At 39.3% G+C, this 21,318-nt stretch overlaps 1 protein-coding gene across 1 annotated transcript in view; it reads right to left on the bottom strand.

Annotated features, from left to right (window-relative positions):
* LOC121270160 (WD repeat-containing protein 49-like) overlaps positions 1 to 21,318 on the bottom strand; it is a 91,177-nt gene that overhangs the window by 63,248 nt on the left and 6,611 nt on the right. The window contains 9 exon segments of the mRNA XM_041175499.1: positions 1,333 to 1,438; positions 5,556 to 5,796; positions 6,806 to 6,875; positions 6,986 to 7,094; positions 8,113 to 8,159; positions 11,944 to 11,989; positions 13,751 to 13,843; positions 16,365 to 16,447; positions 17,219 to 17,449. Of these exon segments, the coding sequence (XP_041031433.1) occupies positions 1,333 to 1,438; positions 5,556 to 5,796; positions 6,806 to 6,875; positions 6,986 to 7,094; positions 8,113 to 8,159; positions 11,944 to 11,989; positions 13,751 to 13,843; positions 16,365 to 16,447; positions 17,219 to 17,449 (1,026 nt within the window).

Genomic DNA, 21,318 nt, shown 5'->3' with positions numbered 1-21,318 from the left:
TATTTAAAATTATGTCTTCAGTTACTGATCAGTAACCAGTAAATGCTAGAAAAACTGTTGAGAAGATTTTTTTCAATCTGATTTCAGCAACCATCTTGATACCTGAACCAGATCAATTTATCCCCATATAAAATTATGAAGGGCTTTGTCTTGCCTTTGATATAATAAACAAATAAATGGACAACAATAAGACTTGTCCTTCACTTCATAAACAGGAAAAATAGAATTAGTTATTAATTACTGGAATATTCAATAAGTGTGTCTTCCTTAAAACAGACTTGCTCATTATGATAAACCTTTAATCTGAGATACAAGAAACTGACTGGATGAGGTACAATTACTGCAGTCTTTCACAACATCATTAATTGAAGTGCCCAATTCACCTTAATCCTGGATCCAGTTAAAAGACTGAGAGGGTGGGAGACGTCTAAAAATTGCTGTGTTGTTTTGGTTTCAGGAAACACTTAAATGTAAGTGAGAGTTAAGTACTTACATCACTATTTTATCCGATTTATTTTGCTTCTGAATAAATACTTGTCTTAAAAAAAACTATAATTTGCAGTTTAACCTGAAGCAAAAAGGCTTAGAAACTGAAACCAGGAGGATCTTCTTTAAATATGACCGTTTTGACTGTATTTGGGCCTGATTTGTGATTTTAATCTGAGGTCTGACAGGTGGTTTCTGTGCCAGATCAAACATCTAGAAATAAGAGCCAAGACTGGAAAAGACTCAGTAAAGGAAGTTTTTTTTTAGTTTTCTTGTTGGCAACAAGGAATTCCACTCCCCTTTGCCCATTTACTTTCCTTACTATGGGGACCATTCCCTCTGGCCCTCCACCAGTTCCCTCTGACCTCATAATTTTAACGACTGGGCAGCTCCTTCCCGCTGGAAGGAACCTGCAAATGAAGCCCAGCCATTAAAAACAACCCAATGGACTAGATTTGTTGCATTCCTATGCAAGGTTGAAAGAAAAAAAATTGAGGTCCTAGACTTTTATTTGGTGCTGGAAAGCAGTGATTATAATTTCACATAAGTATGGGCAAGTCTCTGAATGAATCACCATCACAAAAAAAGTGCTCGACAAGTTTTTTGTTTGCCAGATACACAGTTCAACAAATCATAAACCTTTTCGATCCATAATGAAAAGGCTATCATCTCACTGGTATATGGCATAATAATAATGAAAATAATACAGAAAGGCTGCAGCTCTTCTCCCTCCCGATGACATGTATGTCCTTTTTATACTTTGTTTTTTTTTACAGGATGCTTTCTAGGAGGGGTTGAATTAAAATTTTACATTTATTAAAAAATGAAGAATGTGACTTTTCAAACCTTAATTATCTTGTCTACGGAGATAGAAAATATCCTACTGTCTCCCGCAGCAATACTGAGGAAGATGATAGGTGAATTGTGTCCATTCAGTCTACCATTTGGTCGTCTGTATAAAAAGATCACCAGCAAAATATCAAATCACCCAGAAATGAAACATTCTGTAACTTTATGTATAAGCTGCAGCAGCTGTCAGAAAGAGGAGACTTCCTTATAATTTGTTTAGCCAGTCATTATCGTTATAACTGCCTTCCCATCCAATCTGCCTCCATAAACATCTTCTGTCAAAGTGATATCCATATTGCTGGGTTAGCTCTGCCTCCTAGTGGTATTTCCTGACTCTGGCTATGATAGTAAAATAATCCGTTCATGTTGGTAGACAGTAAGATAGAATCAGATGGAAGTGGAAGTGGGTCACTACATATAAGGCAAATGTGGGGAATAGTTCTCAGAGTGGAGCAGAAGTTGAAGTTTGGCTTGTAATGCTACACTGTATAGCCCAATTCCTTGAAACTGGTGCTAGAAGGACAGCCTTGCTGAATTTTCCACACGAAGAAAGTTTAGTTGACTGAGAGAAGTAAAGAAAGAAATAGCAAAAGAAAAGTAGTTTTTTTGACAAGGCATGGACACGCATGGAAACCTATCACCAGGTTTAAGAACCAAATCAAGCTACTAAGGAAAACATGCAAGTGGAGTTTCTGTTTGCTTAGTGTAGCATAGGGATACACCACGCTTATCCAAGTTCAGGGAACTTAAACACAAGTTGCCAAGGACCAAGACTTAGGGGATTCAAATGCTCATAGTTCTATTGCCAAAGTTTAACCAACAGAAACTGCATGACCTACCAATACCAATCTGCTTAACCTCCTGCTGATTTCCCTAATCTTTAGGCCATCGGCTTGCAGAGACATCCAGCTCTGAAGAAATCATACAGACTCGAAACGTTAGCTCTTTTTTTCTCCACAAATGCTGCCAAACCTGATGAGTTTTTCCAGCGTTCCCTATTTTGATTCCAGCTTCAGTAACAGGTCTGTCCCTTCAATGATTCTACTGATATCTGTCCTAACACATCCAATGGACCTGCAGCATTGACTTCACCTCTCATTCTCAAATGACCATCTCTGATTTAAACAAAGTTCCAACCATACCCCCTTCCTTTTCTTCATTTGCAACCCCTTGCAATGTAGTCAGTAAGCAAAGGTTTGCTTTCTATATCTATGCTGACAAGATCCAACTCTACATGTCCATCATTTGCCTCAATGTCACAATTACCTTCATGCTGCCAGACTGCCTAAGATCATGTTGTGGATGAGCCAAAATTTTCTCCAATTGATTATTGGGAAAACTGAAACTATCATATTTGACCTCTACGCAAAACTTGTACTCTCGCCATTCATTTCATTCCTCTTCCCAACTACTTGACAGCTGTTAGAAAGGCTGCACCAGATGGTCTGCAAACTAGGTCAAGCAGGGGACAAAGAGTGGAGCTTCAAACTCCATGGGAGAGAAATTTGGATTGTCTATGCCTTTTTCCGGATGCTATGAATGTCCTTAGAGTTTAAAATAGTTTGCGTATACACTTGTGGGGCAAATTGCACCCGATGCAATACAGGTGAAGATGCTGGCCTGAAGACAGTGAACAGCTGCCAGGTGTATAAACATTAGGCAGATCTTGACATCAATCAGCATGCAATGCTTATTTCATGCCAGCAGTGCCATTTTGGAACTCAATGCTGCAGGTAATTCCCCCCTTAACCTCGCTCAGCAGAACATGTATTCAGCAGCAGGAAGGATCCCCCCACCCCACACCCACCCCCACCCCCACCTCCTCCAGCACTATTTAAAGGGATCATCAACTACTTTCTGATTTCTTCTGGCCACTGTTTCAATTTTATAAGTATCTGATACTTTCTATAGTTGCTAAAGTTGCAAAAGTCTACACGGAGTGGTGTGGCAATTGAAGAATTTTATACCAACTTCAGGGTTTACATACAAACTAGTTACTCCCAAACATGGGTGGACTAGTAGGCATTCCCTTGGAATAGGACTTTTAAATTTCTGAGGGGGCTTGACAGGATAGATGCTGAGAGGATGTTTCCCTTCATAAAGGAATCTAGAACTAGGAAAGTATAGTTTAAAAATAAGGGGTCCTCCATGTAAGATGGAGATGAGGAGGAATTTCTTCTCTCAGAGGGTTGTTAATCTTTGGAATTCTCTTCCACAGAGAGCAGTGGAGGCAGGGTCATTGAATATATTCAAAGCTGAGTTGCACAGGTTTTTGATCTATAAGGGAGTCCAGGGCTATGGGGAGCAGGCAGGTGTGGAGTTAAGGCTACAATCAAATCAGTCATGATGTTATTAAACGATGAAACAGGCTTGATGGGCCAAGTGGCCTACTCTTGCTCCTCTTTCTTATAGCCTTGCAAACAGAGTCCCTGCAGAGCATGACAAGCTATTGGAAGACTGAGGAGGAAGTGAGTGAGAAGGGGTCTCAGCAGGACACCATATCCACGCAGGGTGTTGAAGGAGCAATTCTCAAGAACAACATATGACATTTGTGCTTCAGTAAGGATGTCCTCACTGAAATCTGTCCTCTGCTGTAGTCTCGACTGCAACCTCAGAGCAGGACAAGGACTGTACTGTCACTGGCTGTCCAGATAACAGTGGTGATGAGCTTATAAGCATCAGGCTCCTTCTGGCTGGTGCTGCAGATATTTGCAACATCCACTGCAACTCTCTATTCAATGAGAGCTAACTACATTTCATTCTCTTATTCCAGGGAGAAGCAAGCTGTGGCTTCACCAGGATTGCAGGTTTACTCATGTTGCAGGGTGCCATTGACTGCATGTACATTACTTTGTGGATGCTGCATGTCAACTCTGTCTTATACAACCAAATTATGTTCCACTTCCTCAATGTCCATTTGCTGTGTGATGAAATGCAGCCAATCACGCAGGAGTTCTGCCCTATCATGTCAGAAGTTATGATGCCCTCATTCTGCTGCAGCCCATTGTCCTGCTACATCTAAGTTTTCATGATAAATCTAAGGGTGGCTACTGAGCTGCAAGGGCTATCCACTGACCATATGGCTGACGACTCCTCTGTGCAACCCACACATTCGCGCACAGCATGCACACAATGAAATCCATGCTACCACATGATATATGGTGGGGCAGACCATTAGCATGCTGAAACAACTGTGATAGGAATGCACAGAAGCACAAGGGCAGGCAAAAGTGCATGGTAGATAGGCACTAAGGGAATACACAAGGGTGATTATGTGACTTTTGCTTGCAAGATGACATGTTTTAATTAAAAAATTTGGTTGGGAATGTCTATTTTCTGGTGTCTTTTAACTTCGCATTATGGTTAAGCAGGTGCTGTGATGGTGACACAGGGAAGGTAAGTTGTAGGACTGGTCATGGATGAAGGGGGAATTGGAGTTGCACATAGCACTCGGATGAATACTTCACCAACTGTATTAGCAGAAAAAGGCTGTGTAGGTTCCTTCTCACTTTCTCCTTCTCATGGCTAGAGCTGACCCCCTCATGATGATGAGGTTTTGCAGCATGGAGCAGATCACCATAATCTTGACACTGCTCCACCACATACTGAAGGGCTCCTCTAGATCAGTCCAAGCAACAGCGTGCCATTTTGGAGCTCTAAGAACACTTGCAGAGGCAATCAGCAGAGACTAACAGAAAAAAAGCATGGAGTTCAAAAAGGCCATACAGTACATCAAGGAAGTTGGTTTTACAGGTTGCGCACAATCTCTCCAATGATGGTCTCTACCCCATCCATTTGATCTCCCCAGGAAATGTTATCCAAAAATACTCTATAATACCCAACAGTTAAGCAAGACATCAGAATAATTATCCATCTTGCTAACTCCATTTCTTCTGGTAATACAATAATCTAAAATTCCATGAGGATTCTCCAAATTTCCTGCTATAACTTTACTGGGAGATTGGCAAAACTCAAGATAAATGGCAGAGAACAGAAGAACCCTCGAAGAACTTTAGGGCCCATTTACTTATACCATCAAATAATGATAAATAGCATAAACAAGTTAGGTTTCCCTATCTACCTCATTAACTTTATCTATTGAAGGATACTGCAATAACTACCTGTCCTCAGTTTGAAATTGAAATTGATACAAGAACAGGCAGCTCAACAGTCCTGATATAACACTCTCAAAGCATCATATTTTTCACATGTTTTCTTACCCTGGGAGGTTAGGGTTCCACAGTCGAATAGTTCTGTCTAACCCGCCTGTGACAACCAGATTCTTTGCTTTACAAAAGTCAAAGGTTTTTACTCCTTTTGAGATTAAGAATACTGTTTCATCACAACTCAATCTCCTCTGCAGAACAGTCCCTCCTGGCTGGGAATGTCTATTCTTATTATGAACTGCATCTTGAATTTCTTTCATCTTCTGCTGAAAGGTCTTTGTGCCAATGACGCAGCCTGTAATGTATATTTTGAAGTACAATGTCAAGAAAGCATCTAAACAACTTAAATTTACATTTTGTAACTGCTGCATAATATGTCTGGAATGTTTTTTAATTCTTGGGATATGGGCGAGGTTGCAGGGATGCATTTAATACCCATTCTTGAGAAGGTCGTGGATTCTCTCCTTGAATCACTGCAGTTCTTGCAGCGATGGTACTCCCACAATTTGTTTTAGATAGGGAAATTATAAGATATTGATCCAGCAACATGAAAGATCTATCACAAAGGATTTTTATACAGTCCGTGTGAAACTTTAATAATTTTAGATGTACACATGATAGAAACAAACTGTAAGCGGCATGTGAAAGCACAATTCATAACCTTTTAACACAAAACAGTTAAAATTTTTAGGCTTCAACATAATCACATTTTTTGGGATATATTGTTCAATCCTGTTTTCTAACAGTTCACCTACTGTTACTATTTTCAGTTCCAGTATCATTAAGACAGCATTAATAACATTAGTATTTAGAAACTTTATGAATTATGATTTCACATGTTGCTCACAGTTTTCTTCTATCATTTGTATATTCAAGTCATTAAAGTTTAAAGTTTCACAAGGGCTTTATAAAAAGTGACGGGCCTACTGATCAAGCAAACTGCTTTGTTTGAAGATCATGGCTAGATATTTGAGCTTTCTCCTGTTTAAGATGGTCGATACCTGACAATTGAGTGGTGCAAATGGTACCTACCATTCGTTAGCCAAAGCCTGGATGTTATCCAGGTCCTGTTGTGGCTGGCATGGGGTGCATCATTATTCGAGAAGTTGTGAACCAAGTTGAACACAATGGAAGAGTTAGCAAACAGCTTCGCTCCTGACCTTATGATGGACTCCGGATCATTGAAGAAGCAGTTGAAAATGGTTGGGCTGAGACACTGTCCTAAGGAACTCCTGCAGTGAAAAATGCTTCTGATATGCTACCATAATACAAGTAACATTAATTGCTAGAACAAAAAATCTTACCTATGACTAGTGAAGTTGTTTCCTCATTGCAACTTGATATAATTTTATTGATAGAGCGAATGTATTTAATCTGTAAAAAAAGCAACTAAATCTAAATTTTCAAATTAATCGGTAAGATTTCTTGAAGAAATGAGCCATTGAGGCCCCACAAATCATCCTGTAACACTTTATCTCTATCACCCAATCATTGTGAACCTTCCAACGTATGTAGGAGATTTGTTCACTATTTGCAAGTTTCTCAATGGTAATGCTTAGAATTCCATCCACTGTTGGACCCTTTGTCCAGTTCCTGCAGATTAAAGTACTTTCAGGAATGAATATTAATGATTTGCTGAAGTGGCAAAAATAATTTTTTTTTCAGAAATATATACATGAGATTGGATAAATGTATTTTCACTTCTGCATTCACTGTTCAAAAGCAAAAGGTCCTAGGGCAATTTGGCTGGTTCAATCTGAATTCTTTTTAAAATTGGTGTATCTTCTTCAGGCTAGATTATTTACTGGGGCAAAGCACTTTGTAAAACCATTGATTTGATAGGCTGAGTTTCTGGGGTTTTTTGGGTTAATAGATTTTTGTCACTCCTTAGTTTCTAAGTTATGATTTTTTTTAGTGGTTTATGTATATTAAACATAACAAATCAGTAGTGAGAAATTTGCATCTAAATTAGTCAATGTCAAGTATGCTACTCATGTATGACAGGAAATCCAACATAGGAAGTTTACACCTTAAGAGTTATGGACAAAGTGCATACAGACAGAGAGGTCATTTAATATTAGCAAATCACCCACAGCATGGTAAATCAGAGGAAATGCTAAGGATAGGAGCATTATAGAATACAAAACACATATTAAGCTGAAAACTCTTTGGGGGTACTTCAATGAAAGACCGGCAGCACTCAGAGAAATGGCACAAATGGCTTTGTACTCCATTTCTCAGTAAATTCCACTGATCTCCTGCTAAAGTTACAGTGGAAAAATTGGAGAACTCCTTGTAATTTCTGCGACAATGAATCATTTTGCTGCTGATATGTAGGTGAATCTTCAGTACTGATTGGCCAGCAGCTCAACACAGTTAACCGGTACCATGAAAATGAGAGCTGAGGTCCAAAATCAGGGACAGCTCAGGCCATACTCTTCAGACACAGGGATTATACCATGCATGCCTAAATTGCTAGACCTGTATTTCTGAAGTGGCAGAAACTGGTTATATAATAGCAAATAATCACATTACACAATATGGCATAAAAGTTTAGCTCACAGGCAATATCTAGTTACATTGTTTCTGAAAATAGAATTATTTCTCCTACCTCAGGGTTTCCCCCACCATTGACACGAGGAAGATGTTGACACATCCCTGTGAAAAGTAGAACATTACTTTTATCTACTATAACATGCTAGCCTCTTCTTGCATTCTAACTTACTTAATCACCAGTCATAAGCAGCTATTTTACAATAACTTCCACAAGAGCTGCAATGGTAAATACAAAAAAATAATTTTCTTGCACATATTTTGGCTCAGAATCAGAAATTACGGGACTTTGTGCTGTTTTTAGGTTACCCAACTTTAAGGAGTCCTCAACATCATCTCCAAACACAATGAAAGCTCACAGGTTCAAGTTAAACATGGGCAAGGAAACCTGCTAATTGCCACTTACTGCCTTTCTTCAGCTGATGAATCAGTACTCCTTCATGTTGAACTCCACTTGGAGGAAGTACTGAAGGTACCAAGGCACAGGTGTACTCTGATGAAAGCAAAATACCACAGATGCTGGAAATTCGAAATATATACAGAAAATGCTGGAAATACTCAGCAGGTCTGCAGCAACCGTGGAAAGAGAAACAGAGTTAACATTTTAAGTTTGTATAACTCTTCTTTACAGCTATGTACTCTGAGTGGGGGACTTCAATGTCTGTCACTAAGAGTGGCTTGGTTATAACAATACTGACTGAGCTGGTCGAATTCTGAATCATAATGCTGTCAGGTTGAGCTTTCAGCAGGTGGTGAGAGAATCAATAAAAGTAAATAACTAACTTGACATTGTGCTCACAAATCCACCTGTTGCAGATGCATCTGTCCATGACAGTATTGGTAAAGCTGATCACTACTACATAGTCCTTGTGGAAACAAATTCTCATCTTCACTCTAAGTATGCCATATCTGTTGCGTCATGTAACGCTATCACTGTGCTAAGTGAAATAGATTAGAAACAGACCTAGTAGTTTAAAACTGGGCACTCAGAGGGTACTGTGAGCCATTAGCAGGAGTAAAATTATATTCCATCATAATCTGTAAGGTCAGAGCACAGCAAATCATTCATTGCTCCATCACCATCAAGATCAAGTTAGATAGCCAACTCTGATTCACTGACGGGTGTAGAGGAGCATGCCAGGACCACACCAGATGTACCTAAAAATGAGGTGCCAACAGACTCACAGAATTTTAACGGCAAAGAAGGAAGCCATTCGGCCCATCATGTCTGCACTGGCTCTCCAAATGAGCATTATGATCTAGTGCCATTGCCCTGTATTTTCCCCGTACCCCTGCACATTGTTTCTATTCAAATAATCATCTAAAGCCCTCCTGAGTGCCCTCCTTGAACCTGCATCCACCACACTTTCAGGCAGTACATTCCAGACCTGAACCACTTGTCGTGTGAAAAAGTTTTTTCTCACATCACATTTGCTTCTTTTGCAAATCACTTTAAATCTGTGCCCTCTCATCTTGATCCTTTTACAAGCGGAAACAGTTTCTCCTATCTAATCAGTCTAGCCCCTCATGATTTTAAACATCTTTATCAAATCTCCTCTTAGCCTTCTTCTCTCCAAGAAGAACAGTCCCACCTCTCCAATCTAACCTCATAGCTGAAGTTTCTCATTCCTGGAACCCTCCTTGTAAACCTCTTCTGCACTCTCTCCAATGTATTCACTGCCTTCCTATAATGTGGTGCCCAGAACCGTATGCAATACTCCAGTTGAGGTCTAACGAGTGTCTTATATAAATTCAGCATAACCTCCCTGCTCTTGCACTCTATGCCCCTACTAATAAAGGCCAAGATACTATATGATTTATTAACTGCTCTCTCTACCTGTCCTACCACCTTAAATGATCTATGCAAATATACACCCAGGCCTTTCTGCTCCTGCACCCACTTCAAAACGTGGTGAAACACCAACTCAGGGCTGTATACATATTAAACAGCAGAAGTAGCATGCCACATCGAGCTAAATGACCTCCAGACCAAAAAAAAATCAGGTCAAACTCTGCAGTCCTGCCACATCCAGCTGTGAACGTGTTGGCAACCATTTCCAATCAGCTGAGAAAATGCACCCTCTCGAACTCCACCTGAGACCCCACCATCACAGTGGGTAATCTTCAGCCAATTCCATTTGCTGCACATGACATCAAGAAACAACTAAGTGCACTGGACCTCGCAATCTCCCAACTGTAGTGTTGAAGGTTTATGCACCCACCCTCTACACAGCTACACAATAAGTTAAAAAAAAACAAAACTTACCTTTATGGACACAGCCTTCAGGAGTTCCTTCATGGACTGCCAGCTTGGCTGCCAAACACACACTATGCAAGGTACATGCTGTGGTCAGTTATTAACAAATTTTATAAAGAGGGTCTGAAGTTGGTGTTGGGCAGAGGAGCTAATGCCTATACAGAAGCCTTTAACAATATGGTGGGCATCACACTTTCAGCATGAAATGTTTGTATGAAACTCTGCCTGCCATACTGGCATTTAGGTGCTTATTTTACACCTGCAAAGCAGGCATGGCTCCAACGATTTGCAATACCTTTTTGTTTTACTGAGGTTTTGCAAATGCCTCTATGGGAGTTAGCTTTCTAATGATGTTACAGACAGTATTTGCATATACTCTGTTTCCACCTAACTCTTCTGCCATCAACCACCACCCACTGCCCAACAAATAAACAAAAAAGTAAAAAGAAAATTAAAAGCATATCAGAAGTTCACTGTCCTTTTAACAGCTCCTGCCCACTAGACCTTTCTTGATGTCTCAGTATCCTGTGCTAGGAAACCGGGGAAAAAACTGTAGGATTCCCTGCTCCTATTCACTACATTTCAATGCTGGGCATTACTAATATATGAATGTAAGTCTGAGGACATTAATGGCCTGGTGACATTCTCACAATCAAATAGTATATCGAGGCTTAAATGACAAATGAACAATAGCCAGTGGGGAAAGGAACTAGAATCCTGCTAGGACCCTATAACTGCACCTCAGCACAAGTTGGCATTTTTATACGAGATGGGGTACGGGCAGAAAATTGGAGGAATAAAAATTGATGCTTTCAAAAATATTAATGTTTAAACATCTTTCAGAAGGATTTGTTTTACTTACATGGTTGAATAAAACTAAACTATGCATATGCATAAAACCACTGGGGCCGAAAGTGCTTTGCTTCATTAGTTTCCTGAGGTCCAGGTTAAATTTAGGAGGTCTAATGACAATGGTAATTCTGACAGGGTTCAGAAACAAACCCCCACTTTGAATCCTTTTGCTTTTCAATTTGTGATGGGGCTTGGTGCGTTCATTTGCCTCAGACATGATTGTATTATGAAAAGAGGGTGCAGTCAAGAGGAAGGAACTTCTACACAGAATTTCCCTGGGTCTGCCTCCCCATTAACCTTAACGCAAGATTGAGATTGGCATACAGGACAATTCAGCATTGGAAGGGGAGCTCTAAACGATTTCCAGGCTGGGATCACAGCTTGGAAAATACTGCAATTCAGGGATGCTGTGCTTGACTAGGCCTTGCTGTCAAGGAAAGATCAATCAGCCTGGAATCAGGTTGAGCCCACAAATGGTCATCTCAAGTAGCCATCTGGTACTACTTTTCTCATGCTTCACTTCTGGCATTCATAGGGTCAAACATGCCAGTCCAAGCTATATTATTAATGTGATCCTTGCCCTGACCCCAGATATCCAACAGGGTGAGAAGCGAATATCTCCAGCACATAATGTCTGCAAAGCAGAAACAAGTCTTTTGGGCCCTACTGTGTTTAATTAACTGAATTGATCTATAAAAATTGATGGATTTGAAACTGTGGCCAACTAAGATGCAAATCTTCACAAGCAAAATTTGTAAGATTCAAATGTTGAAGACATACCTGATCATCACCATAGAGGATCACACACTCATCATCTCCTGTGGAACTAAAGAAAACAAGATGTATATAAAGACATTGATATCCATATGTGAAACACTGAGCATATTTACAGGTAACTTATAAAAAGTTAATTCTTGGCATCTTGTGGCTCTGTTATACTCTCTCTCCTCATCCTTCATGGAACGTCTGCAGTCGTCAATTCCTCCAATGTCTGACTGAGCAGGACTGCCCCCGCCTTGTTCCATTCTCATCTATCCAGTTGTAGCCACAGAAACATCTGAAATGGCATCTCTTCCCGCTCCACACTTTTTAAAAAAAAAATTCATTCATAGGATGTGGGCTTCACTGGCTGGGCCAGCATCCATTGCCCATCCCTATTTGCCCTTGAGAACGTGGTGGCGAGCTTCCTTCTTGAACCACTGCAGTCCATGTGGTGTAGGTGCACCCACAATGCTGTTAGGAAGGGAGTTCCAGGATTTTGACCCAGCAGCAGTGAAGGAACAGTGATATATTTCCAAGTCATGGTGAATGACTTGGAGGGGAGCTTCCAGGTGTTGGGGTTTCCATCTATCTGCTGCCCTTGTTCTTCTAGATGGTAGTGGTCATGGGTGCCTCTGGAGACTCCAAAGATCTGTCCTCAACCCCCTCTTATTTCTTAACTATCCCTATCCTCAATGATATAATCAAAAAACATGTAAGGTCCACATGTTGATGACACCTGACTCAACCTTACTATCACTCCTCTCAACCCCTTCACTGTCTGATATGTCATGCTGCTCATCAGATATCCAGTCCTAAATGAGCAGAAATTTCCTCCAACTAAATATTGTGAAGAGCAAAGCCCTTGTCGTTGGTCCCTGTCACAAACTCGGTTCCCTACTAATTACATAGCTACCAAATAACTACATCCCTCTCCATGATCACTGACTGAGGTTTAGTCAGACTATTCATAAATATGACATCATACTTGACTGAGATGAGCTTCCAATCACCAAGACAGCCTACTTCTACATTTGTAACATTACCCATCCATCCCTGCCTCACCTCACCAGCTGTTGAAATCCTGATCTGTGCCTTCTAGACTTGACCATTCCAATGCTCTCCTGGTCGGCCTCCTAACTTCACCATCCATTACTTGAACTGATGAAAAACTCTATTGCTTCTATCCTAATTTTCAGCCCTACAATCCTCCAAGACCTCCACCAATTCTAGCCTCACATGCACCCCTGATTTTAACCGCTGTACCACTGGTGGCTATACTTTCAAGTGCCTTGACCCTAAGCTCTGGAGTTTCCTCCCTAAAGCTCCCTATCCTTCTACCTCTCCTCTAAGATGATGCTAACACAAAACCCTATAGCCAAGCTTTTGGTCGGCCATCCTAATGCCTCTTGTTGTTTGGTCTAAAAAAATTATTTTGATAATTCTCCTGTGGAGCTGCTTGGGACACTTTATTACATTCAGGATGTTGTATAAATGCAAGTTATTGTCGATATTGATGTGGGAATCATTGGTAAGGCATTACTATAAATGTGAGAAATTAGTGGTGGCCCTCTTCAATTATTAAAATGGAGTGTAATGGGGGATTTTGATTTAATTATCTGTTTATAATATTTGTGTTGTGCTTTTGTGGCTATTTTCAGAACTAATTTTGTCACTCTTCTGATGTTATTCACCTGGGAATCTGAATACTACTCATATCACTCTAACATTTAACAAGAGTTGCAAGAACTTTGCAGATAGCCTGTGAAGAATGGAATTCACTAAACTCATCCTTATCTGCAACCGCATTAAGTAGCAAAAAGATTACCTGTAATCTAGACGAAGAGGTACAGATTCAAGGCCAATTATTTGACAATATGGTTCAAAGTTGGAGAGTTCATACATACGGATTTCTCGATCACTAGGGTCAAAACATGATCATGATTTAGTAACGTTTATGCAGCAATAACATAACCTGCTTTGAAATTTTAATTATTATTGTTCCTGAAACGACAACACTGAAGACATTATGGCTACTAAATAATATACAATTCAAAGAAAACATATCTAAGAAATTGATATAGTTTTATCTAGATTAGCATTAATCTATCACTTCTTCTTCTGATTTATTTTACTTTCCAATTACATCTTTTATTGATGCTGTAGTTCTTATTTTGAACTTCATGTTACGTCAGTAGGCTTGTACTCATCTAAGAGAAAAAAAATGAAAGGAAAGCAAAATTAGATGGCTGACGTCCAATAAATAATTAAAATGTAGCTAGTGCCTACATGTCACACAAGTGAATGTCAGACTTGCAAAGTGCATTTCACATTATATGTCACAATTGCTTGACCGGATCAAATATTGTACTCATAAAAAAGCAGCAAGCCATTATAATTGTTGAAATATACAAGGCTGTTCTCAGGGTTCTGAAGATTCTGCAAATTAATTGAGTTTGCTCTTGGTGTTTACTATGTTGAATTTCCTCTTTAAACTTGGGGAAACACTTAATAGCTTTTGCAACTAAAGAAAAACTGTTCATAAGAGCTCTCTATATAATTCATTCTTGACTTTCAAATTCCAATCTTTTTTTAAACTTGAAAATAACCTTAAATTTATTATAGAAATTTCAGATTACATTTACGTTTTTTTAAACAGCACATTTCCCACAATTTTCCCTTCAGCTGTCACCAGTACTAAATTCAGTGCAAATGAATCATTATTTTGGAGCTTAATAGGAAACCTGCCTTCTCAAAAATATTTGCTTATTATTTTTTAATTTAATTCGATTCACTGTTAAAATCAGATTTTATTTAATCTTATCTGTGGAAGAGAGTAAATCACAAGGTGTACTGCTAGAAATTTTGTCCCAAAACCAGTGGTGACTGCTAGTGTTACTCCACCAAGCCTCGCTGCTACCTTCTGAGAGGAACTGCAGATTTCTAGTGGCATGATGGGTATTACTACTGAAATAAACCCCCATTACAATGTGTAATAAAGGAAACGCTTTTAATATCGTTCTGCCAAGGAGCAACTCTTGTCCAACTGCTGAGAAATTGATTCACACAGCACCTGATTTTCTGGGCTACACAAGGCCCCAAATTTGGAAGACAGGAAACACGAGCACATTACTGAGTACAGAAACGTGCCATCTACCATATTAGCTAAGGACAAACAAGAAGCGTCCTTTGCCACATCTTAAGCAGATGTTAAGCCCTTTACATTTGTAGGCAAGGGACTGAATGCCCAAAAATGGCTTGCTGAGATAGCCAGTGACATCACCTGCAGCAAAGATGATAACTAACTTGAAAGTGGAAAGGGCAGGGAGCAGGAATGCCCCTCACAACCGCACATTTAATCCCCACCACCCCATATTGCCACCATCATACTTGTCTTCCTCTGCCAACGCTTATCCCGACTGAACTGTGGCCCTGTCAAAGGCCCCAGTCCTGTGATATTGGTTACCTAACTTGGATACCTCCTCACTGACAGGCATTTCATGCTTCACCACTGAAGCCCAAAATCTGGATAACATTGAGCCTCACCATTCAGGTGCATCCTTAAACAGTTGTGACCCAGCCACTAGACCCAATCTGTTTTTAACACGTGCACATTCTATCTAAAGTCATAGACAATCTGTGAATATATAAAAGTGTCAATGTTCCTATTTCAGTACAATTTCTGGCAGTCTTTTAATAAAGCTTCTTCCAGGCACACAAGCTAACCAGCAATGAATATATACATATAACCAGTAATGAATGTGCACATATAAAGTGCAACTCTGTAAAGCTCTGCTCCTGACAGGAATCCTCACACAATGGAATTATGGGTCAGAGATAGAGCTATAACAGCTATAATATCAATTCTGTTAGTGCACTCCAATCCACTGAGGATCCACACTGGCAGCAGAGATAAGTAAATTACCTCTATTGAGCATGTTGACCATGAATATTTACAATGATTTAATCAAAAGATTTCAGTTACATCAAAAAATTGACATCACTGCTCGAGGAGTCCTCAAAATGATCGACATTCTGGTGTTACAGCCTCATGTTATCCCATAGCTGTTTTTTTTTATTTCTGGGTGAAGGGAGGAGTGGCTATATACCAACTTACTACAGCGTAGTATTCTATTTCCCACCTTACTTTGATCCATATAGAGACAGCTAAGAGGCTTAGCACCTGGCTAAACCTAATGGGACTCCTGATGGACAGCTCAGAGGTACAATCAATAGTCCACTGAAAACATTTCTTTATTTTTCTTCCTCTACATTGAAGAACAGGTAGGAAACCACTCCCGGCCTCCGCTAATAAGCGATTAAGGGAAAGATTTGTGGTGTAGGTAAGTTGGAGGAGACATCACAAGTGAGATATCATATTAACACAAAGATACTTTTGAAATGTCATTTATATTGTATAAATTTTTTTCAGATGTTGATACCATGTTCCAATCACGAATTTGTTGTATTGATTAATTAGGATGAAATCAGCAATCCATTTGAACTTTCTGTTTTCTTCCTGCACCTGAAATACCATGAAAGTTTTGCATCAGTAAATGTTCTCACAATATTTATTTATTTCATTAGTTATTTTTATTTCAGTGGTTTGTTAATTCATTTGATTGGTTCCTAAGGAGAGACAAGAAAAACATTTAACAAAATAAGTTAAATAATCTCCTCCTCTCCCCACTATCCTTCTTCTGACTATGTATAATTTTCCCTACTACGGATTCTATCCAATAGATTTAATTTCTGCAGGGAAATTTGCCTGGTTTCTAAACAAATTGATCAAAACCTCAAGCTCATGGCTCTAAAGTGATCTAGCACACTTGAACTCATTTATCTCAGCTCAGGGTGGTTTTGTGATTCTGCAACTAGGCAACAGAACTGCTTTGTGAAAATGAGTTTTTCGATTTTAGCAGAATATTAAATGAAAATCGTGTGCATGAAAATCACATGCAATACAGAAGAGTATTACTTCTGCTCAAGTAATACTCCGAGTAACAGATTAGCATGCATTATTGATGTCTGTTTGCATAGGTTTGTTCTGTCTAAAGGGGAACTCATGGTACTTTTTGTTTGTTGTATACCCTATTCGATTGTGAAACAAAATCATGGTAAATTTGATTTTATCCAAAGAAAAGTTCATGAAGCCCAAAGGTACAAATTAAAATGTTTGTGTGGTCTTAGTGAGTACATTATTACAAAACTACTTTGCCTTTATCCACCTCTGAGCACCTCCTCCACTCCACCCCCCTCATGAAAAGAACACTATAGTTCTTCTGTAATTACTCACAAAGAGAGGCTTGCTTTTCACAAACATCAGGCCTGATGACCAGGAGGAAGTCAGCCCATCCTGTCCCATGAGCATAAAGATATTGTCTGCAGTGGGGCAAATGCGGAGGATTGATTCTCTGTGAGGGATTTCTTTGACAATAGCTGGAAGATGGAAAAGAACATCTTTCGATTGCTGGTTAGGCTCATTCTTCTTTGAAAACTCCGGCTTTGTGACATTGCAATATTCACCCTGTGCAGAACATAGAAAGATTAAAGAAGAACTATTCTCTCCTGATTTATGAACATAAGTACCTAATATTATTCAATCTGACCTATTGTTAACAAACTCAGAATGACAATGCACCATATGATATGTGACCATCTATGCCTATACTTTTCACTATAACCTTCAAGTCTATTTGTGATCATCGAAGTATTAGACTACACGGTCTATATTTTCCTGGTTCATGTCTCCTTTTCTGCATATCTCATAGTCAAGCGAGATAGTTTCCGGTGCTCAGTAACAACTTCTGTACTTCAGGTACTCTTAAAACTATAACTAGTGCATATCAGTTTAGACTTCTCAATATTAAATTTAATTGATTTTTCACCTTAAACAATAACATGCATGTATAGTGTCTTTAACGTAATTAAAACATCCCAGGAATGTTTCCAGAGGAAATCTGACATTGAGCCACATAAAGAGGTATTATGGCAAGTGACCAAAAACTAGGTCAAAGAGATAGGTTTTAAGCAGTATTAAGGACTGTGATGGGAGGAATGCACAGTTAATTCAAGCCTCACGTCTCCACAGATTGTAACAATAGCTTAAATGTCTAATTCACCTACAAATTGGCCAGTTGTTTACCTTTGATACTGGTTATTCCCAGCATAAAGAGACTCTAACCAGGCTTCTTTCAGCAAACACAAAAAAATTGATTTATTATAAAACAAACTACTTTTTAAAAACAAGTTAATAAACTGGTTAACATACAAGTTGTAGTTTAGAAATATAATGATTTTCTCCTTTACTTAAAAAGAAACAGATATTTGAACCCACATACACTCATACACAAACACAAAACAGGTCAAAACAAACAGTCCCCTGCAGAGGCTGGAGGATGGCAAAGTTTCTTTTAAAAGGGTAAAATTCGAAGCGATCTTAACGCTGTTGATCTAACACATTTCTGGTCACAATAGGTCTGGAAGTTCTTTCAGATGGATTTGTTGGCGAAACTGCCTTTGATGACTCTTACTTATCACAACTTTGCAGACTTTCAAAAAGAACAGTTGAGTTATCCCGATGATATGCTTCTGAGGAAGGTTTAACTCACTTGAGACTGCATTTAACACAAAGCTGGGGCAGAGGGAAAGAGAGAGTCTTTTCCTCGCAGCTTGCTTCTAAGGTACCCCCACACACTCACTTCCTCCAACTGAGAGTCTTAAAGACTAAGATGTTCAAAGAATACTTCTCTTAGGCCAGGTGTTTTTAACCAATCAGCAAGAATCTCCCATCTTGCAATGGCAGTCTTTGTTAACTTAGATGTACACAGTATCTCTTCCCTCAGCAGATGTTCCCCGCTGGACAGCTATCTTGACCCATGGTTTCTTAAAGCGTGGCATATTCACAGCTCCGAAATAATATTGCAAACTTTTAAAAATAACTCAGGGGAAGAATGTCCAAAATTCAATGTCCTTCAATTTTTTCAAAAACGAGTTCCTCACATGCATCCACCCATAAGGAATGAAACATTATTTTCAAATGTGTTTCATTACAAAACATATAAGAAAACAACTGTTAGGAAATAGAAATAGGCTAAGTAAGTTATATTCGTAATAGTAGTTGTTAGGAATGAGTTTTAGCTTTAAAGTTTAAGTTTGATTTGTATTTCTGTATGTGTGTGTTAAGAACGGTTAAATCAAGTTTTAGTTTCACTTTGAAAGGTGTCTCATTTCTAATGAGAGTTTTAGGACTGCTGCAGCTAAGTTAAACAAACAAGAGTAGAGCAACTGGGCTGTTGCCTAGCAACAGGGGTCCATAGAGGTAGGTCCCTCCCCACAGACACACACAGAGAAAAAACTAGAAACAACAGTTTGATTTGGAAGCTGTTGGAGTTAACTTAGTTTTTGAAGGCAGCTGTTAGGCAGAAGCAATCTAGAATAGGCAGATAGCCAGTTCCAAGCTAAGGTTGGTTGAAAGTAGCTGTCAGAGAAAGACTGGAGTAAAAGGGACAAATAGGAAGTCCTAAGCTAAAGAAGAAAGTCCCTAAGAATCCAGGGGAGTGGAACAGGAGAAAGTCCCAAGAAACCTTCTAGTCAAAGGCAGGACAGGAGCTTGGAAAAGGTCCTGTTATATGAAGTTAAGAGTGAGGGGCAGAGAGAAAGGCTCCGAGCTTCACATTTAAAGAGACAAAAGCTGCAGAAAGCAGATTTAAAGTGAGAATAGCATGCAAGAGGCCAGGAGGTCCAAAAAGACAACTGAAGGTCTGTAACTCTTTGCTATGGGCATGTGAAGCAGTAGTGCTGTTGACAGCTGAGTTGGTGAGGGTGAGTGTGTGGAAGACAGTTTGAATGCATTCGGTGACCCAGGGAAGAAGAACATCAGAAGGAAATTTCAAAATCCTGGATGTCAACTCTTGCGGAAGGAGTCTGAGAAAAAGTGTCAGTTTGGAAGAAGATTCCAAAGCAAGTTCCTGGAGATTGGAGATTGGACACCTTCGTGTGAAAGATGGAGTTCAGTGGGACCGGTTGGCTCACGGTGTGACATGCGTCTGGGGTGGGGGGGAGTTGAGGAAAGATCCATAGCATCTGGTTGAGGTGGCAACTGTCACTTGGTTTCAGAGTGTGATGTGTCTGACCATAGGTTGCCTAGTGGTTTACATGGACTGTGTACTTACTGTGAACATTAGAGTACAAAATAGTTTTTGCAACTTGTGTTATCCTTACAAATCTTGATATATCTGTAAAGGTATAGTTGTGGGTGAAGGAGTATTGTAATGTAGTTCATCTTTTCTTATTTAATAGATGTTTTATTCTTTCATTGCAAGTTCATTAGCTGACTCTGGTGACTCTGTTCAGTAGCTATTCTCCACGTATCTAAACAACAAAAGTAAAAGTTAGGATCTATCAAGCTGGGTTCCACCCTGGGATCAGGCTTGTCCAGTGGTAACTTCAGCTGGGGATCATAACGCAACATATATATTAACATTTTAAACATATGTTCACCCATTCTCCATATAGGTTCTGATCTTTTTATTTCTATATTATACTAACAAAAATTACATTCTGGATAACGCATCAGCAATTACATTATCTTTTCCAGCAATATGGATGACCTTCAAAGTATATGGCCATAGTAACAAATTCCATCAAAACAGCCTGGCATTCTGAGTCATAACTTTTCTATAAAGGCCAGTAACAATCCTAGGGTTTCTTTTTCTATGGTAGAATATGTTTTCGATGCTGATTTAACTTTTAGAAAAGTATCCCACTGGCTTTTCTTTGCCTGATTCATCTTCTTGTAATAAGACTGCACCCACCCCCAAGTCACTGGCATGGATTGTCACCTTGAAAGGTTTAGTTGTTAGGGGCAGCCAACATCGGTTCAATTAAGTGATTTTTCAATGTGTTGGATTTCTGCTTCTACCTAAGCCTGTTCCTCTAGGCTTAAATGATAAGGGTGTTGGTTTATAAGAGAAGACCTCCCTAAATCCACATTACGTGTGGCTAAAGTTGTACCCCCTGGTTCACCCTTGCACATTCCTTTGAATTTCATAAGTAACCTCGCTAGATCTTTTTGTTGTCCTACTTCTTAAGTATGAGAACATGTTGTCTAACTGTCCTAAAGAATTTTCTTTAATTAATTTCAGAGGATCCCTTATCTCATTTGCAGAGATTAATTCAAAAGGACTAAAACCAGTAGATTCGTTTGGTGAACCTCGGGTGGCAAATAAAATAAAGTCCAGTCCTTTGTCCCAATCATGGGGATATTTATGAAAACATTCTTTAATCTTTGTTTTTAGAGTTTTATGGTACCTCTCTAAAGCTCCAGTGTCTATGGATGGTAAGCCATGGACTTTAACTGCTTTATACCCAAGCTACTCATTATGTTCTTAAAAT

This window comes from Carcharodon carcharias, chromosome 1 (assembly GCF_017639515.1).
Source record: "Carcharodon carcharias isolate sCarCar2 chromosome 1, sCarCar2.pri, whole genome shotgun sequence".
NCBI lineage: Eukaryota > Metazoa > Chordata > Chondrichthyes > Lamniformes > Lamnidae > Carcharodon > Carcharodon carcharias.
Note: the sequence above shows the minus strand (reverse complement) of the source record. Positions and strands in the feature narration are given on the sequence as shown.